The sequence below is a fragment of the Hypanus sabinus genome, chromosome 23, assembly GCF_030144855.1.
Source record: "Hypanus sabinus isolate sHypSab1 chromosome 23, sHypSab1.hap1, whole genome shotgun sequence".
NCBI classification, from domain to species: domain Eukaryota; kingdom Metazoa; phylum Chordata; class Chondrichthyes; order Myliobatiformes; family Dasyatidae; genus Hypanus; species Hypanus sabinus.
Window position 1 is genome coordinate 34304327 of NC_082728.1, and position 25966 is coordinate 34330292.

Genomic DNA, 25966 nt, shown 5'->3' on the forward strand with positions numbered 1-25966 from the left:
GCAGGTTGAGCACACTCAATGAGCCAAATGGCTTAATTCTGCTCTAATAATAAAAAACAATACCAGTGAATCCATTGTAAACCTCTAGTCACTCATTTGTAATGACCTGTGAACATCACTGCATGCCGTTCTGACAAGCAACCCTGATGAATGAATACGCATTACTGCTAATGCAGCAAAATTAATCTGCACTCCTACAGCATAATAGATGCAGTGAACACCTCTGACCATAAGGATTATGATCGCAAGACCCTGTAGGAGACAAATGTAAAGATTTCCTGCAGCCATTGCATGTTCATTTATGACACGGAGCAATGTACAGTGCTGACCTTTTGTGACCTCTAGCAATCTAACCGGCCCATACGCAAAAGTATAAAAGTGCTCATTTTGACCCTTGTCGTTAGGTAAGTGCAATGGAGACCTGCGAACGATTATGGTAAGGCACAGATGCACGGACGTTACGAGCGCCCGCCCGCCCGCCGGCCCGCGCGGTCTCCGGACGTTACGAGCGCCCGCCGGCCGGCCCGCGCGGTCTCCGGACGTTACGAGCGCCCGCCGGCCGGCCCGCGCGGTCTCCCGACGTTACGAGCGCCCGCCCGCCCGCCGGTCTGTACCGGCCCGGGCCGGATGAGCGGGCCCAGGCATGCGCAGTGGAGGCGCGCAGAGCCCGGGACGGGAGCAGACGGTGGACCCGGTGCGTAGGCGGCACCGCGACCGCAGTTAAACCACCCCCCCCCCTCCCAATTCCACGCTCTCCCTGCCCCCTCCCCAACGCCGCTCCGCCTACCTGGGCTGGCCCCGGTCAGCGTGCGGACTGCGGCCTCCCCTTTCCTCTGCTTTTCTCGAACTTGCTCTGCGAAGCGCCGACATGGCGGGATGGGAACACAGGCGGGAGGGCAACGACTCTACAGCGGCCTGGGATACAGGTGGCCGAGCTCCGGTACCAGGCCGAGGCGCGATGCTCTGCTGCAGCCTGAGGGCGGGGTTTCTCCCTTCGGAAACCACACGCTCGGTGCCAGCCCGCTCATCGCCGGGAATTGGGACAGTGGTCCGTCAATAAAAAGGGTTCTAATCGATGGGGGTGCGAGTATATTATTTCCTATTCCCTGCCTTGCTTTCCTTGGGAAGGTAAGGTATCCTCCCATTTACTTATGTTCGTGGACCTTTTGGGAAGCTTTAAATTGTATGGCTAGTGTTTAATCGTGTATTTGGACTGTTGGGTGTATATCTGGCATGTTCTCGGAAGGAAAACAAATTGGGATTTCTTTTGTTGTCACATGCACTGAGACACCAGTTCACTGCAAAAGTCTTAGGCACCTATATAACTAGAGATTGTTGCACTGTACTGTATTTGTCAACGTAGAGCAGAGCGAGTTTGCAGAAACATTCACTCAGTGGCCACTTTCTTAAATGTAGGAGTGAAACCTGGCGTGGTCGTCTTCTGCTACAGCCCATCCACTTCCAAGGTTTGACGTGTGCATTCAGAGATGCTCTGCACACTGCAGATAACGCGTGGTTATTTTAGTTAGTGTTGCCATCCTATTTTCTTGAACCTGCCTGGCCATTCTTTTCTAATATCTCTCATTAACAAGACATTTTTGTCCATAGAATTGCCCCTCAATTGATGTTTTTTTGTTTCTCATACCAGTCTGTATTCTAGAGACTTGTTTGTGAAAATCCCCAGATGTCAGCAGTTTCAGATCTGGTACCCACAGTCAGATCACATTTCTTCTCCATTCTGATATTTGGTCTGAACAATAACTGAATCTCCTCTTCTTCCTCTTCTATTTCCGGCAGTTTAGACACATATTACTGCCCTCCGCAGGATGTATAATTAATCTCATTAGCTAGCAGTGCCGCAAACTGCTTTTCTTTCCTAATTTTGCCACATGGTTTCCAAGTAATTACATTGATTACATCTGCATTATTTGTAAGACTGAAATCTTCTTGTTTAAGAATACTAATTATCGCATGCTTAACTTTTAATAATTGCCGTTTTTCTAGTCTGCCATTTCCAATTTTTTCTTTACTTGAATTATAGCCTGTAGTTGTTTACTGAGATCTCAAAGTTCAATTGTTTCCATGTTTTCATTTTATAATCTTGAGTGTAGACAATTCACTTTACAACAATTCCTTTTCCTTTTGTAACTTTTTTAATAAGTTCCTCCATTTTCCAATCTCTTTTCCAACTCACAGCTGTTCTTATTGAGTACTTCTATTTGTTGTTGGAGTTCTGTACAGTCACCCTGGGTTTCAACCATGTTTCTTGTATACATAAAACCTGAGGTTTTCTTTAAGTTCTGGTACACATTTTGTAAATTCTTGACCATTTGCAATAAGACACCTTGCATTCCATTGTGTAATATCCCGCCTCCCCTGCCTGTGAACTGTTTGATTCTCCATTCAACATTTCTTCGACTACTTCCCCACCTAAGCCCTGTAATACCAGGATATTTTTCTGCAGACTTGACTATAATTTTAATTTTTTTCAGTTCTTTTGTAACTGAACCTCTTGACCATGTCTGCATGCTTTTATACATTGAGTTGTTGCCACATGATTGATTAGATATTTGCATTAATAAGAAGGTGTACCTGATAAAGTGGCCACTGAGTATATCATACTTGTCTTGCCTGTTATCTTTAGTGAATTATTTCTCTTATCTTGCAGTGCATCTGTAAGCACTGATTCATGTGCAAGTCCACAATCATAGCAAGGTTTGAGTTTTAGTTTGTCAGCTTGAAACATGAACACTTTCCCTATGATGTATAAAACCTAGGCATCAATTGAAGATTACTTTCAATATTTTGGGTTAGAAAATTGGTCATAATGTATTTTTGCTCCATTTTATCATTTGATAGAGAATTGTTTCAAAGTCTGTAATACTCAATTGAATGTGGAACTATCAACTAGCTAATTGGTATAATAGTGCAAATTTCAATATTATTCCTTGAATATTTAAAAGACTAACAACATTTTTGAAGGATTTGCTGGAGCCATGAATTGTGCACAAGGCCATGTTTTGTACAATTTGGATGAAAGTAAGCCAATGCATGAAAGTAATTTAACTTTATTTCCTTCAGGTGGTATATTGCCCTAAATTGGTTGAAAAATGGCAGATGGTCAAGGGGATAAACCAATGGATGCTGATGTTAAAATGCAAAAACCTCCTGAGTTGGGTTTAAAACTAGTTCATCTGGATTTGAAAGGAGCACCACCCAAGATCTCCTACTTGCGTGAGGTACTTTAATAAGCAGAATGATGGATTTCTTTTATTTAATAATGACTTAGTAGTATAACAAAGATCACTCTAAACTTCAAGAAGTTAGTTAATGTTATGTTTGGGTAGTGAAAGATGTCATCTAATTGATGAAACAGTATTTAAAATGTGGTATCAAGTTTTGGGTGTATTAAGTCCTAGAGAGGATTGGATGAGAAGGTTACTTATTTTAACAGTTTTATGTACGATAGATTAGAGGAATTGGGGCTCTTTTCATTTGAAGTCAAGATCACTATCTTGAAGTCGATAAAATGGTTTATTTCAGTACTGATATAAGGGAGATATCCTATTTCGGAAACATTCAGTATTTTTGGCCAATGCTCATTCAAGTTTTAAGAATGAGAGATCGTAATGAGATGTAATAATTTGCAGGGGATTGGTAAGTAGATCAGAAAAAGCTGTTGAAGCTAGCTGGAGTATCTAGAACAATGGAATATCATCTCAGTATAAGGAGTATTGATATTTAAACGGAGCAGGTAACAAACCTTCACGCAAAATGAAGTAAATCTTTGGATTTTTAAGATTTCAGAGGCTTGTGGATGCTCAAATGTTGATTATATTTGGTGCTTACAGTTTTAAAATGAGTTATATAAATATTTAAACTGCTAGAAAGATATGGAACAAAGTACTTTGGTAGAATCCTTCAATGCTGCAAAGTTCTAAGATTCTAGTAATTAATTTGACACAGTAAAATAAAATATAACTGAGTAATATTTGAGTGTTTAAGGAAGTATTGTTATGGGCAACTACTCGTCAGCTGTGATTAGACTGTAGATAAAACTGCAAGACAAGTCACCATTCGAAGTGTAAAGGCTGGTGTCCTGTCTTAGAAACGATAGGAAAAACAGTACATTGGGCACATTGGTTAATGTTCTGCTCTGATTGCTAATTTAATCCTCACTGCATTAGATAAAACAGGCTGAAGTAAATGCATTTTATATGCAATAAAACTACAGTAATCTGAATGTTATTATAAGATCAGAATCTTAAAAATGTTCTCTTTCTAATGTTAAAAGGTACTTTAGAATATAGGACAGTTCAGCACAGTACAGACTCTTCAGCCCACTAAGTTGTACTGTCCTTTTAACCTACTCCAAGATCATTAACCCTTTCCTCCAACATCACCCATAACCTTCATTTTTCTTTCATCAATATGCTAAAATTTCTGCCATTTCTTTTCTAAAATAACGGTCAAATTAAGTCAGAATCAGGTTTTTATTATCACCAGCATGAGTTGAAATTCGTTCATTTAGTAGCAGCAGTTCAATGAACTACATGATATAGAAGAAAAAAAGAAGTAATAATAATAAATAAATATTATTTAGTGAACTTTATACAGTATATGCATATTGAATAGATAAAAAGATTTTTTTGCACAATTTTTAATGAAAAGTGAGTTAGTGTCCAAGGTTCAATGTCCATTTAAGAATTGGATGTAAAGGGGAAGAAGCTGTTCCTGAATCACTGAGTGTGTGCCTTCAGGCTTCTGTACCTCCTACCAAATGGTAACAGTGAGAAAAGGGCATGCCTGGGTTCTGGAGGCCCTTGATAATGGATGCTGCCTTCCTGAGATACAGCTCCTTGAAGATGTACTGTACTGGGTACTTTGGAGGGTGGTACCCAAAATGCTGCTAACTAAAATTGCAAAACTCTGCAGTTCTTAGTCCTGTGCAGTAGTGCCCCCTTCCCCCATACCAGACAGTGATGTAACCCATCAGAATGCTCTCCATGGTACTTCTATAGAAGTTTTTGAATGTATTTGCTGACATAACCAAATCTTTTCAAACTCCTAATAAAGTATTACCACTGTCTTTCGCCTTTATAACTGTATAAGTTTGTTGGGACCAGGTTAGATCAACACCTAGGAACTTGAAACTGCTCACTCTCTCCACTTCTGATCCCTCTGAGGATTGGTATGTGTTCCTTCGTCTTACCCTTCCAGAAGACCACAATCAGCTCTTTGTCTTACTGACGCTGTGCCAGGTGATTGCTGTGGTACCATTCTACTAGTTGGCATATCTCAGTCCTGTATGCCCTCTCGTCACCACCTGAGATTCTACCAATAATGGTTGTATCATCAGCAAACTTATAGATGGTATTTGAGCTATGCCTAGCCACACAGTCATGGGTATATAGAATGTAGAGCAGTGGGCTAAGCACACACTCCTGAGGTGCACCAGTGTTGATCGTCAGTGAGGAGGAGATGTTATCACCAGTGTGCACAGTTTGTGGTCTTCTGATTAGGAAGTCGAGGATCTAGTTGCAGAGGGAGGTACAGAGCCCAAGGTTCTGCAACTTCTCCATCAGGATTGTGGGAAGGATGGTTTTAAATGCTAAGCTATAATCGGTGAACAGCATCCTGACATAGGAGTTTGTGTTATTTAGGAGTCTAAATCCATGGGAAGAGCCATTGAGATTGCATTTACCATTGATCTATTGTGGCAATAGGCAAATTGCAACAGGTCCGGTCCTTGCTGAAGCAGGAGTTCAGGCTAGTCATGACCAACCTCTCAAAGCATTTCATCACTGTAGATGTGGATGGCTAGATCTATGGCATTCAAGCCTGCCTGTACCAGAAAACCAGGTATGATCTGTGAAAGGGGTATTTCTAGGGTGAAGAGACAATTTTGAATGAGTTTGGAGGGGCTGTCAGATGCACAACAACTCTGGCAGGTCTTGCAAGACATTACTTCCTACAAGGTGAAACTGGATAGCTTGAATGGCAGTGATGCTTCACTACTAGAAGAACTCCATGCCTTCTATGCCTGCTTTGAAAGGGAGAATACAACTGCAGCTGTGAGGATCCTTGCTGCACCTGATGACTCTGTGATCTCAGAAGCCAATGTTAGGCTGTCTTTAAAAGAGAGTGCTGCAGTCTTCAGTTTCTGCCTACACTGAAGGAGTAGAAGTACAGCCAGGTGATCAGACTTCCCAATGTGAGGGCATGGAATAGCACAGTAACTATTCTTGATGGTGGTGTAGCAATGGTCCAATGTGCTGTTTCCTCTAACATTGCAAGTGATCTGTTGATGGAAATTGCTCTAGTGATTTTTTTTTTCCCCAGACTGGACTGGTTAAAATCTCTCAAAACAATGGTGAAGGTGTTAGGATGCACTGTTAAATGCATGTTGATCCCATTGCTCAGATCATCTAAAGCCTGATTGATACTGGCCTCAGGTGGAATGTATGCTGCTACCAAAATGACCCTGGAGAACTCCCGTGGTAGGTAAAAAGGACGGCACTTAAATGCTGGATATTCCAGGTCTGGTGAGCAGAATTGGGACAGTACTAGTATATTTGTGCACCAAGAAGAGTTGATCATGAGGCATACCCCTCCACTTCTGCTTTTGGGAGGCTCTATAGATCTATCCTGATGGTGTATAGTGAACCCATCAAACTGAATCACTGCATCCAGTATGGAAGGGGTTAACTAGGATTCCATGAAACAAAGGACCCACGCAGTCCTAATGTCCCTCTGATTCAGCACCCTAGCTCTGAGATCATCGATTTTATTCACCAGAGACTGCACATTTGCCAGCAAGATAGTCAGATTTTGGAAGTTTAAAACCATGTTTCCTTAAACGCACTTGTAATTTACCCCACTTTTCTCTATTGTTTAAGATCTCAAAACATTACAGGAAAGATTTGTTGAACAGAATTTTAACATGTCATAGTCGAAACTTTTTTGATTAAGGCTTTCCAATACAGAATGAAGCAGGTCCATTGCAGACTTTCTTTTTGTAGATCTTTCCTCTGTTTGCAGACCTGGGTGCAGATGGTATTCTCCTGGAGTATGAAGATATGTTTCCGTATGAGGGAAAGTTACAAGTTTTAAAGTCTCCAAATGCTTACAGGTGACTGTTAGACAAGTACAATAATGTTAGTAGAAATGATTTTTTCTGCTTTACCATAAAATAGCTTAGAAAAGCAAAGCAACATCTTGCAACTAAAAAAGATCACAAATAAAATGTGTTTTTAAAATGTGAAATTAATTTAACACAATTAATTCCAATTGTTTAAATAACTACATTCTTTCATAAAACAAGGTCACATTCCTCTTTGCAATGCATTAGGGTTATAGAGACATGGAACTTTACAGCACAGAAACAGGATGTTCGGCCTGTCGTCTGTGCCAAACTGTTAATCTGTGTATTTCCATCATGTACCTATCCAAATTTCTCTTAACTCTTGAAATGGAGCCCACATTCTCCACTTCCACTGGCAGCTCATTCCAAGCTCTCACCACCCTCTACTACCATTCTCTGGTTTCTCACACAAAGATAATTTACTACCTCATCCTGAATGTTCTGACCAACCTCTCATAAAGGACCTTGTCAAAGGCCTTGCCAAAGTGTTTATTGTCATAACTGCATGCAGATCACATCACCACAAGCCACCTTAGAAGTAGCACAGCTTGCATAACTCGTATGTCCCGGAAGTTGTATACTAGCAATTATGTGATCTGCCAGGTGTGAGCGATGTCTGTTTTCTCAGTATTCTATGACATGGACTCTGGTTGCCCCTCCACTTCCTTGCACTTTATACATTGTGGATTTCTTTAGTAAAATCAGTTACACTGTGTTAGCAGCCCTTCTTTCTTTATTGCAAATAATAAGTAAGTTACTATTTCATCCTTCTGTGTTTCCTAAAAATGAATTATTGTATTTAAATGCTCATGAAGCAGATGGACTAATTGATTTCCTGATGAGACTGTTATAATATGAATATGTTCATAGGCACATAAAAAACCTCAAAACACATGTTCTCAAATCTATGTCTCCCATTTATATTATCTCCAGTTTCTTTGAGATGTACAAACAATAAGACCCAAGCTGTAGTGTTTAATATGAAATTGAGTGTATGGTAACTATTGAGGGATAAGTGGTGTAAAGTAAATTTACTGGAGAATTTAATAAATCCTTTCCTTTTAGTTAAGAATTATATACTCAACTGCTCTATCATTCGTATGCGTGGATAAATTACACCTTCCAAAACAAAAAGTAGCAGATTAGACGGTTAGTACAAATGGTTAAACATAGCGGAAAGCCGTGGTCTATTCTGGAGCAGGCATGCAGCAAAGTCACATGTCAGTGATTGTGCGAAATACCTATAGAGGTCTTGCATGTTTCGTCTGTGAAGCAGATTGACTCATTATTCTTTCGCAGGTTATTTAACAATTTGATTAAGTTCAACCAGCTCTGTTGGAGATGGGAACTGAGAAATTATGTTGAACTGTATTATGTATGAATTTTCAATAAAGAAATGCTTTCTACATTGCAGTCCTTCAGACATCAAAGATCTTATGGTTCTGGCCAAGACACTAAAGTTTGAAATAATTCCATTAGTGCAAACCTTCGGCCACATGGAGGTGAGTTTAGAGGCAAAAGAAAATGTAAAGGTATTTCTGGCCACAGGCCAGAGTGTATTGCAGCAGGTCCTAGTGTAGTGCATCACCTGGTGTTTGGGTGATTTTAAACACCAACTGAGATAGACTGAAAAGGCAAGTGTCAGGACCAGAACTGAGGGTTGGGCTGATTCTGCTCACTCTTTAGTGAAGTTTACTCCACTGCAAGACACTGTGAGACTGCTCTGGGTTGTCTGCGCTTCGTGTCTGCAAGCTTCACAGCAATTTGCACCACTGTGATGAACTGAAACTGAGGTTATGTGCCTGCTCTGGGTCTATGGGCTCAATTTGGTTCTGAATACAGTTGTTTGGTTTTATTGTTTGTATGATTTGTGTTTTTGTCCTCTGTGCATTGGGTGTGGGTCTTTTTTTTTTAAATTGGGCTAATTTGGGTTTCTTACTTGACTACCTGTAAGCAGAAAACTCAAGTTTGTATAATTTATACATACTTTGATAATAACATACTTTGAAACTTAGTAAAATTTACAAAAACTTTTGAAAAAAATTACTGACAAAAGAGTGTTTAAGAAATTATTAACACAAATCTTAAATCAGTTTTGTGTTTATTTACAATTAAATTACTGAAGGAAATAAGGAAATATTTATAAAATGACACTTAATTTTATCATGGTAGTATTTAAAAATGATATACAAGAGTAATATTGGTCAAAGCATCTAAGTAGAGTTTGTAGAAACACTTTCAAATACTGAATTATCTTTGATATATTCAGTAGTTGTACAGTTGATCAATGAAAAGTTGATAATTTACTATTTCATTGTTTTAAGTTTTGAATTTCGGTTCATACTTTCAAGTGCAGGAAGTCTAGATTTATCAAATAACTTAACTCTGTATCTGACACTTGGCACTTTTGCTGAACTCCAGAGAATTATTTTTCAGGCGGTGCACTGGTCAGACCTGCATTCACCTGCATCATTCTAAGCCTGTGGATAGAGTACATAGGAAGCTCTAATTTCTTTTTCATTATTTTGCTTTAGTTTAATTGTATCATGTTTAATTATATTTTTTTATTTTATTTTGAGTTTTTAAATATTAGAAAATTATTTACTTCAACGCTTGGTAATGATCTGAATTCAACATCTCTGAAAATATATCAGAACTTTAAAGCAAGCCAGGTCTTGCCTATCTGTAGCCCAGTTGCTGTTCAGTCACTGGATTCAAGGGCCAGCAGGATGAATCTCAACATCCAGTTTAAATAAGTTTTAAACTATCAAGCATTCAAAATAGAAATTCAAAGTGGGGGAGATCAATTCAGCTTGATCTTGCTCATTGAGAAATACAATAAATTGTGAGAGAAAAATGTAATTAAAATGGCTTCTTTGTTGTTATACTGGTATTGATATTCTTTTTTTTAATCTTGTTCCTACAGTTTGTACTTAAACATAAAGCTTTTGCTCACCTTCGTGAAGTGAAAGTATTCCCTAACACTCTCAATCCACACAAAGGAGAGTCTATGGAATTAGTAAAATCCATGATTGACCAGATAATGGCAATACATAACAACGTAAAATGGATACACATTGGATCAGATGAGGTAATGATGCTGGTCTTAGTTTATTATTGTTGTATACACCTAGATACTGCAAAAAGCTTTGTTTTGTTTGCCACCCTGATGAATCATGCCATACTTAATTATACTGAAGAAGAAAGTTAGCAATGCAGAATATAATATTGTACTTTGTAGGAAAAATGCAGTGCATGTTAACAAATAAAATGCAAAGCTGATGAAGGCAAGGTAGTGGATGTTGTCTACATGGTCTTCAGCAAGGCATTTGTCAAAAAGTTTCAATCACATGGTATTCGAGATGCGGTAGTAAATTGAATTAGACATTGGCTTTGTGGGAGAAGCCAAAAAGTGGTAGTAGTTGATTGCCTATGACTGGAGGCTTGTGACTAGTGGAGTGCTGCAGGGATCAGTGCTCAGTCTGTTGCTGTTTGTCTTCTATAGCAGCGATCTGGAAGATTATGATGATATGGTTAAAACAAAACATACAAAATGCTAGTGGAACACTGCAGGCAGGCAGCATCTATAAGGAGAAGCACTGTCGACGTTTCGGGCCAAGACCCATCGTCAGGATGATGACAGTGCTTCTCCTTATAGATGCTGCCTGGCCTGCTGTGTTCCACCAGCATTTTGTGTGTGTTGTTTGAATTTCCAGCATCTGCAGATTTCCTCGTGGATGATGTGGTTAACTGGATTGGCAAATATGTGGATTGTTCCAAGAACGGGGCTGTAGTGGACAGCAAGGAAGACTTTCAAAGCTTGCAGCAGGATCTGGATCAGCTGCAAAAATGGGCTGAAAAATGGCAGGTAGAATTTAATGCAGATAAGTGTGAGATGCTGCACTTCAGGAGGGCCAACCAGGATAGATCTAACACAGCCAGCCGTAGGGTTCTGAGGACTGTGGTAAAACAAAGGGATATGGGAATACAGGTCCATAATTCCTTGAAAGTGGCATCACAGGAAGATAGTCATAAAGAAAGCTGATGGGTAAATTGGCCTTCATAAATTAAAGTATTGAGTACAGGAGTTTAGATGTTATAAGATGTTGGTGAGGCCTAATTTGGAGTATTGTTTGCAGCTTTGGTCACCTACCTACAGGAAAGATGTAAATAAGATTGAAAGGAGTACAGAGAAAATTGTACAGAGAACCTGAGTAAATAAGGAGGATTGAATAGTTTTGAACTTCATTCCCTAGGATGTAGAAGATTGTGGGAAATCTTGATAGAGGCGTACAAAATTGAGGGGTATAGATAGATAGGGTGAATGCAAGCAAGCATTTTCCGCTGAGGCCATGGGTTAAGGGTGAAATGTTTAAGGGGAACTTCGGGAAACTCAGAGGGTGGTGAAAGAGGAATGAACTGCCAGTGCAAGTGCTGGATGCAATTTTAATTTCAGTGATTAGAGAATGTTGGATAGGTACATGGGTGGGAGGGGTATGGAGGGTGATGGGAGTAGGCAGATTAAATGGTTTGCATAGTGTAGATGTGCCAAAGGGCCTATTTCTGTGCTGAAGTCTTCTATGACTCTAATTGTGACAACAAAGTAAGTTGGAAGATTGCAAGTGTCTGCTAACAGCGGGGTAAATATTGACTTGGTCTCTGATAGTATGTGCTTTCAAGCTTTTGTATCTTCTGCCTGATGGGAGAGGCGAGATGAAAAAGGTGAGAGGATCCCCTAATTATGTTAATTGTTGTTTGCCCACAGCATCAGGAAGTATAGACAGAATCAACAGAGGTGGGGCAGTGCATTTCAGGCACTTACCTCTGTGTTAAAACATAGTAACAGAAAACCTACAGCACATTACAGGCCCTTCAGACCACAAAGTTGTGCCGAACATGTCCCTACCTTAGAAATTAATAGGCTTACCTATAGCTCTCTATTTCTCTAAGCTCTATGTACCTATCTAATAGTCTCTTAAAAGATCTTGTGGTATCTGCCTTCACCACCGTTGCTGGCAGCCCATTCCACCCACTCGCTGCTCTCTGAGTAAAAAAAACTTACCCCTGACATCACCTCTGTACCTGCTCCCCAACCTGTATCCTCTTGTGGTAACCATTTCACCCCTGGGGAAAAAGCCTCTGGCTATCCACACGATCAATGCCTCTCATCATCTTATACATCTCTATCAGGTCACCTCTCATCCTCCGTCGCTCAAGGAGGAAAGGCCGAGTTCACTCAACCTATTCTCCTAAGGCATGCTCCCCAATCCAGGCAACATCCTTGTAAATCTCCTCTGCATCTTTTCTTTGGCTTCCACATCCTTCCTGTAGTGAGGCAACCAGAACTGAGCACAGTACTCCCAAGTGGAGTCTGACAAGGGTCCTATATAACTGCAACATTACCTCTTGGTACCTAAATTCAATTCCATGATTGATAAAGGCCATCACATCGTACACATTCTTAACCACAGCGTCAACCTGCGCAGCTGTTTTGAGCATCCTATGGACTCGGACCCCAAGATCCCTCTGATCCTCCACACTGCCAAGAGTCTTGCCATTAATACTAGATTCTGCCATCATATTTGACCTACCAAATTGAACCACTTCAGACTTACCTTGGTTGAACTCCATCTGCCACATCTCAGCCCAGTTTTGCATCCCATCAATGTCCTGCTGTAACCTCTGATAGTCCTCCAGACTATACACACCACCACCAACCTTTGTGTCATCAGCAAACTTACTAACCCATCCCTCCACTTCCTTATCCAGGTCATTTATAAAAATCACAAAGAGTAAGGGTCCCAGAACTGATCCCTGTGGCACTCCACTGGTGACTGACCTGCATGCAGAATATGACCCGTCTACAACCACTGTTTGCCTTTTGTGAGCAAGCCAGTTCGGGATCCACAAGTAATATTCCCTTGAATCCCATACCTCCTTACTTTCTCAATAAGCCTTGCATGGGGTACCTTGTCAAATGCCTTGCTGAAATCCATATACAGTACATGTACTGTTCTACCATCAACGTGTTCAGTCACATCCTCAAAATTCAATCAGGCTTGTAAGGTACGACCTGCCCTTGACAAAACTATGTTGACTATTCCTAATCGTATGAACATTTGGAGAAGTATAATAAGTCCTGCCTCTCAGGATCTTCTCCATCAATTTACCAACCACTGAGGTAAGACTCACTGGTCTATAATTTCCTGGGCTATCTTTACTCCCTTTCTTGAATAAAGGAACAACATCCACAACCCTCCAATCCTCTGGAACCTCTCCCGTCCCCATTGATGTTGCATACATCATCACCAGAGGCTCAGCTGTCTCCTCCCTCGCCACCCACAGTAGCCTGGGGTACATCTCATCCGGTCCCGGTGACTTATCCAACTTGATGCTTTCAAAAGCTCCAGCACATCCTCTTTCTTAGTTTCTACATGCTCAAGCTTTTCAGTCTGCTGCAAGTCATCACTATAATCACTAAGATCCTTTTCCATAGTAAATACCTGAAGTATTCATTAAGTACCTCTGCTATTTCCTCAAGTTCCATACACACTTTCCCAGTGTCACACTTGATAGGGCAGATTCTTTCACGTCTTAAATAAAAACACCACTAATATTTCCTGTAAACTTTCTTCCACTTGCCTTAAAAGAATATCCTCACATATTAGCCATTGCCACCCAGGGAAAAAGGCATTGACTCTCCACTTTGATCATCTCTATTAAATCACCTCTTATCCTCCAGTAAAGGTGCTGGTGTGCTGTCTTGGCTGTAGTATCCATGTGGCTTGTCCAGGGGAAATTTTGGAATATATTTGTGTCTAAGTACATGAAATCCCTCAACTGTCTCCACCTTTGCACCATTAATACAGACAAGGCTGTGTACTCCACCGCATTTTCTAGCTAGCTCCTTCATTTTGTTGATGTTAAGCAAAAAATCTGTCTTGCCACTGGGCCCTCCATTTCCATCCTGTGCTCAGTTTCATGATGTACAGATTATGTACAATGTTTAATTTGTAAACCTGGCCAACTGGAACTTTCTAGCAAGTGTCTGCATTTCTCCACATAAATTTTACTAAATTTGGGATTGTTATATAAATTTGAAGTTCCCAAACTGCAGACCACTCTGCTAAAAATGTTCTGCCTGCACAGTGATCTTGGACTCCACAGTGAATCCAACAGGCTTAACATTAACTTGATTTAGTTCACCAACACTTACAATAGGGAAGCTGTTCACTGATTAGCTGCAAAAGACCAGAATTAAGTGTAACCTTCAGGTTCAGCTAGCATCTTAATCTAGATGAAGACAGCCTCCGGCCCAGCCAAACTTCAGAAATCTTGTTTGGGTGGACACTGCGTGATGTGTTCCCTGTTACAAATCATTACCAGGAAATAACAAACAGTACAAAATATGGAATTAAACGATTGAGCTTTATAATGCTTAATTTGACTATAGGTTAGTAAAGAAACAAAAAAGAAAAAGGGCCCATTCACATGAAACAGTCTACTATGCACTTTGGAGCTCAAGTTTCCGTCCATTCGTTCCCCATCAACTTCCTCTGCGCGTTGCAGACCCTCGCTCCAAGTTCACTCCCTCCGGCGGTCTACCTGTCCCAGAACAGATCTCTGTCCACTCGTGTCTTCTCTCTCCTCTCCCCAACAAAAGACGGCGAAATCCCTTCTTTCAAACCCATGAGAAGGAACAACATACCTCTCATTGGATGGTGCACATTTCCAAGCCCCATTATCTCTGGTCGTAACCCAAACATTGCTCCTGCAGAGAAAACATTACAGTAGTAGTGAAACATTACAGAGAGCCCTTTACATTAGCAGTGAAACCTTATAGTGTGTTACATAAGTATAGGGTATTTTATTTTTCTAATTAATTGAACTTGGTTAAATAGTTTTTGACACTTGAAAGGTTTAAATAAAGTCTTTCATAATCCTCATTCTGCTTTTTTAAGTTTCAGTGATGTTTGATATATTGCTTTGAATGCCAGGGGCACTGGATTTCATGCAACAAAGCGACACAACAGTTAGTGCTGCTGCTGCCCAACTCAAATATCCTGGGAGTGACACTGACGCATGTATTGTCTGTGTTAGACTGTGAGTCATCTTGTTTCCTACATAATCCCAAAGATGTGCTTGCTGGTAGAGTAATTAGTTACAGTAAACTACCACTCATGTGGATGGTTGGTAGAGGAATGCAGGTTGGTAGATTACAGAGAAACAAATAGAGGAATGGGACTGATGGAATTACTCTGAAATAAACTCAGTGAAATAAATTTTTTCTCTGGTGTGAACAAAATCCAAGTATATGTATGAGAAAAGATGAACTTACATCAGCAACTTATCAGCCAGTTCTGACTCTTCCTCTTTGAAAGCTGTTCAGCCAGTTTTGCGATGAAAATTAATAGTTTGCAATATTACCTTTAGGTTTATTACCTCGGTGAAGGTGAAGAATCCAAGCAATTGATTGAGCAAGGCCAAACTGATAAAAATAGTCTGTTCATGTTTCATGTGAAAGCAGTTGCAAGCTACATCATTGCTACTCACTCAAATGTGAAACCTATAATTTGGGACGATATGCTCCGAAATATCAGTGCAGCTAAACTTAAAGGTATTACTGGTTTTGTCACTGACTGTTTGGAGGTAAATGCATAAAAAATACACATTTAATTTCATTGGTTTGTTCAGCAGGTCTCTCTTTCAGCATAGTCTCTTTTGCTCACCTACATACTGTTTGATCATCACCCAATGTTTTCTTCACTGCTTTTGATTTTTATTAATTTTTGTAATTTTATCCATAGCCTCTTGTTTGTTGCTAATGCTAAGAGGTATCTGAGTATTGCTGATTTAGACTTCTGCATTAATTGGATATCTCAGTATTTCAATTTTACTATAATTTCTGAAGGTAAATGTGGATTTTGGCCTAATGTAGTACCTGTAATGCATAATACTTGTGTGTCCTTATTTTCTGAGGTTTCTTTTGCTTTTACATTTGGTAGTATTTATTTGGATTATCTTATCTAGTGACAGGTTATTGTAACAGAATTATCAAAGAATGCAATCATTTTTAAACAAGCATAAATCAGAAGGTATATTCAATCTCATGGTTGTGTTCATTTGGTTTATTCATACTTGAAATGAATATTAAAATAAAATTTTAAATTAATATGCTAATTATTTGTCTTTGTCTTGGAAAAGGTGTGTTGCCAGCAGTAATCTTTAGGTTATTCTAAAAAAGAATATTTTTTAACATTTTTATTTCAATTATCCATAGTTCATATTTAATGTTATCCCCTAAATGTTATTAAACATATTTGCTGTCTATTGCCATAATTAATGGATAGTTTTTCCAGAGAACTAATATTAACCCTTTTATTTCCATTGACCCTAACATTTTCCTTAAGAATTTATGCTCTAATTGAACAATAATATTTATAAAAGGATGATCACGTCAACAAGTTTTTAGTTAGCATCTATAAAGAATTAAAATACAGATGATTTGAGAATTAAACCAGAAGTTTATATTTATTTTGGCCTTTTATAATAAGTTAAAGAAAGTTTGTATTTTCTATTTAGATTTTTTGAATGTTATTTTGTCTTTGTCATATGATCTTTATTGTCATTATACATAAGTACAGTGAATTTGATGCATGTATTAAATAAACTGCTTTTCCTTTATCTCCCGTTAGAATCTATGTTAGATCAGCTGGTTGAACCAATGATCTGGGTATATAATGCTGACCTTGATGTGAATAAGATGTGTAAGTAAAATTATTTAGAAAATTTTCAATATCCATAAATTAGTGAAAGACATAAAATGAATTGTGTGGCAGAAGTGGTTCAAATTTGAATCAATATATCCTGAAAAGGTATAAATTCATTCTATGGTGCAACCCAAAAAGAGGAATATTGCAAAGAGATTAAAACAAAATGGCCCTTTAAATCTCCTCTGTACAAGGAATGGCATCATCCTTTATCAGAATGATGATGTTTATTTCTTCTACTATTTTCTCATGCTACTGTGTTCATTATTAAAAGGCCTCATGAAGGCTACTGCAAAGCTAATCAAATTTTCTCTAGCAGCAAGATGAAGAAATTTCTGCAGTTCTGTGATTGCAGTTGCCAGTTTGATTTAATTACCAACACATGCATTCTTTGGTGCATTTTAAAACTTATATTAGAAATTGTATGTCTTGTGAAACGTTCAGCCAATATAGAATTTCAGAAAACGTACAATAATGTTAATCAATATGTCACTAAAAATAAATCTGTTTTGCTACCCACAACAAGGCTGAAAACATACTTTATTTTGCATTTGTGGTAAACTGAAATGAAGTAGTGTTTGTATTAAGCAGAATAGGCCAGATCATGTTTCATAATGTGATATTGTTTAATTTCATAGCACTTCAAATACAAAAATATCAGAGAATGGGATTCTCTCAAATATGGTTTGCAAGTGCTTTTAAAGGAGCTACAGGTGCAGCTCAGTGTCTAACATCAATTAGCTATCACTTGGCTAACCACCTGCAGTGGCTGAAGGTAGCTGAGACTCTGCCAAGAAACTCCATTCATTTACAGGGGATTGCACTCACTGGTTGGCAGAGGTATGCAAGGACTCTGATTTTTGTAGTGTTTGTTCCATTATCAAATGTGTTGAAATCTTTCTAGCTGTTTTATTGATTGTCAATTTCATTTGTCTAACAGCCTTTTTTAAATGAACTATTATTGCCTTGCTTCATTTTCCTCATCCTTAATAACAAATCTGTAGAAGTTGTTAAGTTTCCTCTGAATTGAAAAACATTATTGTATAAACCATCGTTTTTCTTAAATCTACTTACTAATTCAGTTTAATGACAAATTAACCCATTTCCAGTTGGAGATCCTTAATGGCATCCAATTGTATTGCAATATATCTCAAAACAGTATCCAAACAAACTAAGAATAAAGTCAAATAATGTAAAGATTAATGATTTTTCTGTTTGTCTTTTATCTTATTTTGCAAGATATGATCATTTCTCTGTTTTGTGTGAATTACTTCCTGTGGGGATTCCATCCTTGGCAGTCTGTCTGCAGACCTTGAAACATGGTAAGCCCTAAAAATATATTAGTGTTTAAATACCTAATGACTTTGTATTATGAAGACATCACTGTCTGATCCATTGCTTTGGAGAGTTTTACACATTAAATGACTAATTTCTGAAGTATTAGTAAATTTATAAACATGAGGTTCTACAGATACTGGAAATTCAGAGCAACACATACAAGATGCTGGAGGAACACAGCATGTCAGGCAGCATCTATGGAAAGGAATAAAGAGTCAGCGTTTTGGGCCAAGACACTTCTTTAGGACTGGAAAGGAAGAGGAAGAAGCCAAAATAAGAAAGTGGAAGAGAAGTACAAGCTGGAACATGATAAGTGAAGCCAGCTGAGGGGAAAAGTAGGTGAGTGGGGGAGTAAAGTGAGAAGCTGGGAGGTGATAGGTGGAGAAGGTAAAGGGCTGAAGAAGGAGGAATCTCTCTAAGAGAGGAGAGTTAACCATGGGACAAAGGGAAGGAGGAGGAGCACCAGTAGGAGGTGATAGGCAGGTGAGGAGAAGAGAAGGTGTAAGAGCGGAGCTAGAATAGGGAATGGAAAACGAGCGAAGGGGAGGAAATTACTGGAAGTTAAAGAAATCTGTGTTCAAGCTGTCAGGTTGGAGGCTACCCAAACAGAATATGACATATTTCTCTTCCAACCTGAGAGTGGCAGGGATAAACACCAGGAGAGAGGTGAGTGGGGAAGGACAAATTGGGGGGGGGGGGGGGGGGGAATTATGGAGAGCACAATCCCTGCGGATAGTTGGGGGGGAGAGGTGAAGAGTGTTAGTAGAATCCTGTTGAAGATGGCAAAAGTTGCAAAGAATGATTAGAGGAAAGAAAATCCATTTCTTTGAAGAAGGCAGACACCTCTGATACTCTGGAAAGGAAAACCTCATCCTAGAAACAGATGCAGTGGAACAGAAATAAGGGAATAGCAATTCCTATAGTAATGTTTGTTGGATATTTACAACCTGGAATTGGTAAGATGATCACCTGTTCAACAGACATCAAGCAATCAGAGGGGGTAGGAGCATTGCTTACAAAAAGCACTCAGTGGTCACTTTATTAGGTACACCTGTATACCAGCTTGCTAATGCAAACATCTAAATGGCCAATCTTGTGGCAGCAGCTCAGTGCATTAAAAAACAGCAGACACAGTCAAGAGGTTCGGTTGTTCAGATCAAACTTCAAAATAGGGACGAAATGTGATCGAAGTGTCTGACCATGGACTGATTGTTTCTGCCTGACAAGTTGGTTTGAGTATCTCAAACTGCTCATCATCTGGGATTTTTACACAACAGTAAAAAAAAAAGCGCACAGATAAAAACATCCAGGAGCAGCAATTCTGTGGGTGAGAATGGCCAGATTAGTTCAAGCTGACTAAGAGGCAACAGTAGCTCAAATAACAATGTGTTAGAACACACATGTTGAACTTTGAAGTGGATGGGCATAATAATTATCGCAAACAGCATTTACTTAAGATTAATACTACTTCTCACTAAGGTATATACTGAACAACCTCCCCATCAAAGTTTAGGTTACCTTTCCATTGTGATCAGTAGATACTCTTCACTTGGATAAATGGTTTATATAGTGTTTTTTAACTGAATGTGTTTATTCTCTCTGTTGGCATTCAAACAAAAGCACATCATTAATCAGAATCACAGACACAACCTAAATCTTTTTGTTTGGTCAGTACTGTTTCTAGGAATAAACAGTGTGGTTGTCCTTTGAGTACAGACTCGATAAATGTATGTGTAATTGTTATTCTCAATATACTTTCCCCAAGTCCAATGAGACTTGGGGAAATCACATGCAGGAGATGAAATGTACCTAACTTGCTGCGTCAATACTCTGATACTGCGCTTAATCCTTTGATTTATTATAATGCAAACAAATGCATTTGCCATAACATTTTGGTTTATCAGTTTAAATAGTAACAAGCCCAATTGTACAAAGTCTGGAAGAAATGCAATATAATTTTCTTTATCTCAAAATGACCTTCATTGAGAAACAGATTTACTAACAACCAAAATTGGTCTCCACTTTTGAGTAGATTCACAGTGGAGGTTACTGTTCTACTAATATAAATAAAACCAGTCACAAAATTTTAAAGTTGTTTTAACTGGTATGATGCCCTTATACTCTACGTTGGGAATAAAACTTTATTTTCCCCTAATTCTGAAAATCTATTGTGTTGTAAAATAGGTGTGTTCTCTCTAAAGGAAGAGGAATATGTGAAACAGTCTCTTGGATGCAAAAGTCTAAGAATTGATTTTCTAAGGTAACAACTTTGTCTTTGTGTATTTCAAGGGCACTAACAAATATGCAGGATTTAAATTCTTCCAGGAAATTGTTCTTTTAAAATTTCTCTCTCTTCAGTCCTTATTTAGAAAATAAATACAAAAGTGGATGGTCCTGCAACAGTCTATTTGACTTTGCCATTCATTATCTGAATATTTTTTTAAAAAGAAATATTTGTGTATGTGTGGTGTTACTGCAGTGAAGGAATAAATTTAAAGTTTTTACTACAGGCCTTTTTCCCCTGTAGTGAAACCTTTAAGGGATAGCCCAACAAATAGCTTTATTTTTATGAATGATTGTAGCCAGAGAAGTGCCTCGATCTTTAAAACTAGTCGATAAAGTGTAGGCAATTGCATACAAATTTATGTTAATCGCAGAAGGAATTAAAGAACAGGTGGAAAAGCTGTTGAACACCTTTATTGCCTGTTGTGATTTGCCTGTAACAACAAAAAAACACAACTGATTTTATTAGGGTCATAGAGTATTAGCATAGAAACAGCCCCTTTGGCCAATCTAGTCCATATTGAATTACTAATCTGCCTCATCCCATTGATTTACACGCAGACCATAGCCCTCCATACCTCTACTATCCATGTACCTATCCAAATTTCTCAAATGTTGAAATTGAACCTGCATCCACCACTTCGGCTGGCAGCTCATTCCACATTCTCAGCCCCCTCTGACGAAGTTTCCCCTGATGCTCTCCTGAAATATTTCACCCTCAACCCATGACCTAATCTCACCCAACCTCAGTGGAAAACACCTGCTTGCATTTACCCTATCTATACCCATCACGATCTTGAATGCCTCTATCAAATCCTTATTCTCCTATGCTGTATGGAATAAAGTCCTAACCTATTCAACCTTTCCCCTTAACTCAACTCCTGGCAACATCCTCGTAAATCTTATTGATGGCTTTCTTGTAGGTAGGTGACCAGAACTGCACACAATACTCCAGATTAGTCCTCATCAATGACTTGCACAACTTCAGCGTAACATCCTAGTGCCTGTACTCAATGGTTTGATTTTTGAAGGCATAAAATATTTGAATGAAATTAAATTTGCATTGAATGAAAGATTTATGATTTATTCCAGTGAAGATGGTAATTGAGAAGTCACAGCAATTCAAAAACAAATAAGCAATAATTGACAGGTGAAATGTTATTCTGAAGAGATTCTGATGTACTTGTTTTACAGCGTTGAAGATGCTGGCAGTTTTCCAGGCAGTGAAGTACTTGACCACGTAACTCACATTATTACTTACCTACAGGAATCTGTTGATAAACTTCATGAAAACATGTAAGAACTCAATTACCAAAATATAAATATTTGAAAAAACATAATTATTAAATCTGAATTCTATTTCATTATCAAGATTAAGGTCTGGGTTTTGGGGTTGTAGGCATCTCTGGAGATAAGTGTGCTTATGTTCACCTGGCATATGGCCTTTGTTCTTTCTGATCTTGTGATCATCTAAATACAAAAGCTTAGGGGTATGTTTTCCACCAGTGCTTTACAACTGACTTCAAATAAAGGCCTTCTCTGAAAGACGTCCAGAAAAGGGCAGCAGAAATCTTTTTGGGGGAAAATTGTTTATTTTTTAAGAATTATAGGTGACTGCTCGTGTTTGTGCAAAAACATACTGAAATTATAAATGGGGTTCTGAATTGTAACCCAAATACTAGATGTCCAGAAATCTTGTAAAAATCTGGTACTGTAATTTTACTTGGTGATATTATATCCATCTATTCATGTGGTAAAAAGAAACTCCAGGCATTTTATTTTGACAACATTTTTGTACTCATTCAAGTGTTTGCACTTAGATGTAGGTTATTGAGGCATTAGCATAGGGGTTCTCAACCTTTTTTATGCCATGAACCCCTACCATTAAACAAAGGGATCTGTGGACTCTTGGGTGGAAACCCCTGCCTTAGCAACTGAAAATGTTTTTTGAAATTCTCCTTTTCACTAATTGGATGTAAGCATTAAGCTGTTTAGAATACTAGACTGTGTTCTGTCAACAATGAACCAATAGCTTTGTATATAGCTTTTATGTATTTATTGATTGGCATTATTCCACTAAAGGAGTTAAATCATTTTAATGGGTGTTAATTAAGTTTAGAAAACAAACTTTAATATTTCTGCAGTTTTTCACAGCATTGCTTGATAGTGATGTTTTCTTAAAAACTTGGGACTATCATTGAATGATGGTTACTGCTAACAGTGAATTAATGAATGTATTTTTTTGATACGGTGTTTTTTTTTAAAAGTCAAAACACATTTGGCTTCAACTGGATTTTTCCCCAAAATAAATGAATTGCTATACAAAAATATGCAGGTTATTAACTATACTTTTGGTAAATGTTAGCTCCTAAAATTCAAAGGTTCAAAGGTCAAATCTAATGTCAGAGAAATGTGTACAATATACAACCTGAAATGCTTTTTCTTCGCAAACATCCACAAAAACAGAAGTGCCCCAAAGAATGAATGACAGTTAAACGTGAGAACCCTGAAGTCCCCCCCATCTCCCCCCTCCATTGATAAGTGGCTGCAAGCAACAATCCCCTCCCCCTCCCACCAGCAAAAAAAATCGTGCATCAGTACCATCACTGAGCCCAAGCGTGTGCTTAGCAATAGCAAAGACACAGACCAGAGTTACCCCAAAAGCTTCGCATTTCATCTGAAATTTGACAAACCACAAATTCTCTCTCTCCCTGGCAAGGGAGAGGGAGGTGTCCCCCATTTTCACAAAGAGCGGGAGACATAACAACAACCTGCTGGTTTACACTCTTAAAAGTCCGTTTTGTCACTTTTTTTCAAGCTCTGTATCCAAAGATCGCAAAGACCTCGCGTCTTCAGGCCCACAGCGAAAGATTTTCCGGCCTCCCCAACGATACACGAGTCTCTTGCCAAGACTCCAACCCTTGATCCACCTGTCTCCAGAGCCCCAAGGTCTTCTGAACACAATTGAGATTCTCAGGGTGAACCCTTGGCTTGTTGAAAAGTGGCCAGTCGTGGAACCCCGGGAACGGGTCCCATTCGGGCAAAGAACTGAAGCCTGCATGTAACTCCAGGTTAGGGTCTTCAAAAGAACCCCGAAAGGGGAAAATAAAGATATTATAGGTAGAAATAGAGCTGTTTCCAAAGATGCAAGCAAAGGAGTCGCCGTTGGGTACCATGATCCCTCCTAATCTCCAACCCGAAAATTCATGCAGATATTTCAGGCATTTTATACCTTTTAAGACAAACCGGTCTTGTTTGAGACACTTAGCAATTTTCTGTCTTTTATTAGATATATAAGAGGATGGTTCAGTAACTACCACAGAAAGAGAAAGTACGTCCACCCTGGTATCATTCAGAATTTTGAAGGAGAAGTTAGAAGGTATGATTTTATTCTGCTGATGTTTTACTTTATACAATGTAATAATGCATCTGGAAAGAAACTACAGAAACAATTACTGATCTAAAATTAACCAGCTAACTAATAAAATGGAAATATTCTAAATAATAATGCATACTAAATGTTTTCTAGTGTCTGTGCACTTTGGGGGGCAGCCATAAGTAAACTGCGTACAGCAATGGAAAGAATCTATTATCCAGATACTGTGGAAGAGTGGATGGAAGAACACGTTAACCCAGCTTTGACAAGGTTACAATGCCTTGTGCACGATATGGATGAAGCTTTAGCATCAATTGACATCAAATAAAAAAACATATGCCTTTGTCTTCAAAGAGTCATTATATCAATTCATTTAATTTGAATGTTACTGCATTTGATGATTTGCACTCAAGGTTCATCCTATCAAATAAATATAGGCACTGTCAGTGCCTGTGTGCACACTACCTGTTTCATCTTCTGAGGTATCCAGGCATGGACAATACCCATCAAATGTTGAGGAGTAATGCATGAAATTTAAAAGAATCAGTTATGTACAATGGTCAAAAGTTCACTGTTCAATTTCTGAGAATGTAGCCTCAATTTACAGTAAGCTGTTTCTGTGTGTATTGTTTCAATCGAGACATACCTATAGTATGTTTCAGTCCTATTATCCTTCTCTGTTTTGAATAACAACCAAAGTCAAACAGTTTCTTTTGAATGTTTCTGTGCCAAGCAGATTTGCTTACAATGAGGTGTGGATAAATTGAATTAATTTCTCAAAGATTTAAAAACTGTGAAATGCTGTAACAGGGACCTGGCTGGAGTATATCTGCTTAAAAACAATTCTCAAAGTCAGAATCAATTGTTCTGATATACTGTGGACATGCCCTTTTTTATATTAGTAATTAAATCTGTCATATGTTGAGAAATCTTTGTCTTAATAAATTTTGACTAAGAAAATTTAACATTTTAATTATTAATGTGAACAATTAACTGTTAATAAACAGCTTTAATTCTAAATTGTTTTCCTTTATCTTCACATCCATTGGTATTGAAATTCAAGTTTGTGTAGCTAAATCATAACTGCAATCTGAAAGGTTACTATTATGATAAATTTACACAAGGCACACAACTGGCAACTGCTGAAAAGTAAGTTTCATTCGAACTTTTATTTACAAAGACAGTTGTTATCAGTCTATCTGTCAAACAAAAGCTGAATCCAACAAGAAGATGAGCACTGAGTATGTGAGGAGCTGTACTTCCATGGTTTATTGTCATCTTGCATGGAATGGACTCAAACATGTAATTATTTTACATTAAGATAATAGGAGCAGAAGTCAGCCATTTGGCCCATTGTGTTCTGTCATCAGTCATATTTATTTTCCCCCTCATCCTCATTCTACTGCCTTTTTCCCGTAACCTCGGATGCCCTTACTAATCAAGAATTATCAACCTCTGCATTAAATATACCCAGCGACTTGTACTCCATCACACTCTGGCTAAAGAAATTCCTCCTCATATCTGTTCTAAAGGGATATCCTTCTGTTCATAAACTCGCCCACTATGGGAAACAGCCTCTCCACATACATTCTACTTAGATCTTTCAATATTGGACAGGTTTTAATGCGATTTCCCTCCCTCATTCTTCAAAACTCCAGCGAGTACAAGCCTAGAGCCATCAAACATTCCTCATACATACATTATCTCTTTCATTCCTGGGATCACTTCCTTTACTGTCTGTCAATAGTTTGTACGTTCTTCCTGTGACTGCATGGGTTTCCTCTGGGTGCTTCCATATTCCAAGAATGTGCAGGCTAGTAGATTAATTGGTCAAATGGGGGTAATTGGGTGGCAGGGACTTGTTGGCTAGGAAGGGCATACTACTGTACTGATTCTCCAAATAGAAAAATAAAATGAGACTTTCAACAAGGTGCAGCACATAACTCTTCTAAACAAGAAGTTAGAACATCATTTCTTAGATATGGAGTCCCATACTGATCATAATACTCCAATGCGGTCTGACCATTGCATTACAAAGTCTCAGCATTATATCGT

General features: G+C 38.6%; 2 protein-coding genes across 8 annotated transcripts in view; one reads left to right on the forward strand and one right to left on the reverse strand.

Annotated features, from left to right (window-relative positions):
* Positions 1–919, reverse strand: part of uts2r2 (urotensin-2 receptor 2) — a 126560-nt gene extending 125641 nt beyond the window's left edge. Inside the window, exon 1 of the mRNA XM_059948699.1 lies at positions 788–919. Within this exon, the coding sequence (XP_059804682.1) occupies positions 788–870 (83 nt within the window). The 5' untranslated portion in view covers positions 871–919. The remainder of the gene's footprint in view (positions 1–787) is intronic.
* Positions 224–24931, forward strand: LOC132380110 (hexosaminidase D-like). Of its 7 annotated transcripts, none has more exons than XM_059948695.1 (13): positions 224–404; positions 3082–3239; positions 7023–7132; positions 8559–8646; positions 10071–10235; positions 15578–15761; positions 16840–16911; positions 17553–17754; positions 18154–18236; positions 20437–20512; positions 21730–21831; positions 23825–23914; positions 24065–24931. In XM_059948695.1, exons 2-13 carry the CDS (start codon positions 3111–3113, stop codon positions 24237–24239), a joined length of 1476 nt encoding a protein of 491 aa, XP_059804678.1. In that variant the 5' UTR covers positions 224–404; positions 3082–3110; the 3' UTR covers positions 24240–24931. The 7 variants fall into 7 exon arrangements, with proteins under 7 accessions (XP_059804678.1, XP_059804674.1, XP_059804679.1 ...); XM_059948691.1 differs by lacking the exon at positions 224–404 and adding an exon at positions 540–694; XM_059948696.1 differs by lacking the exon at positions 224–404 and adding an exon at positions 906–926.
* The last annotated feature ends 1035 nt before the right edge of the window (positions 24932–25966 follow it).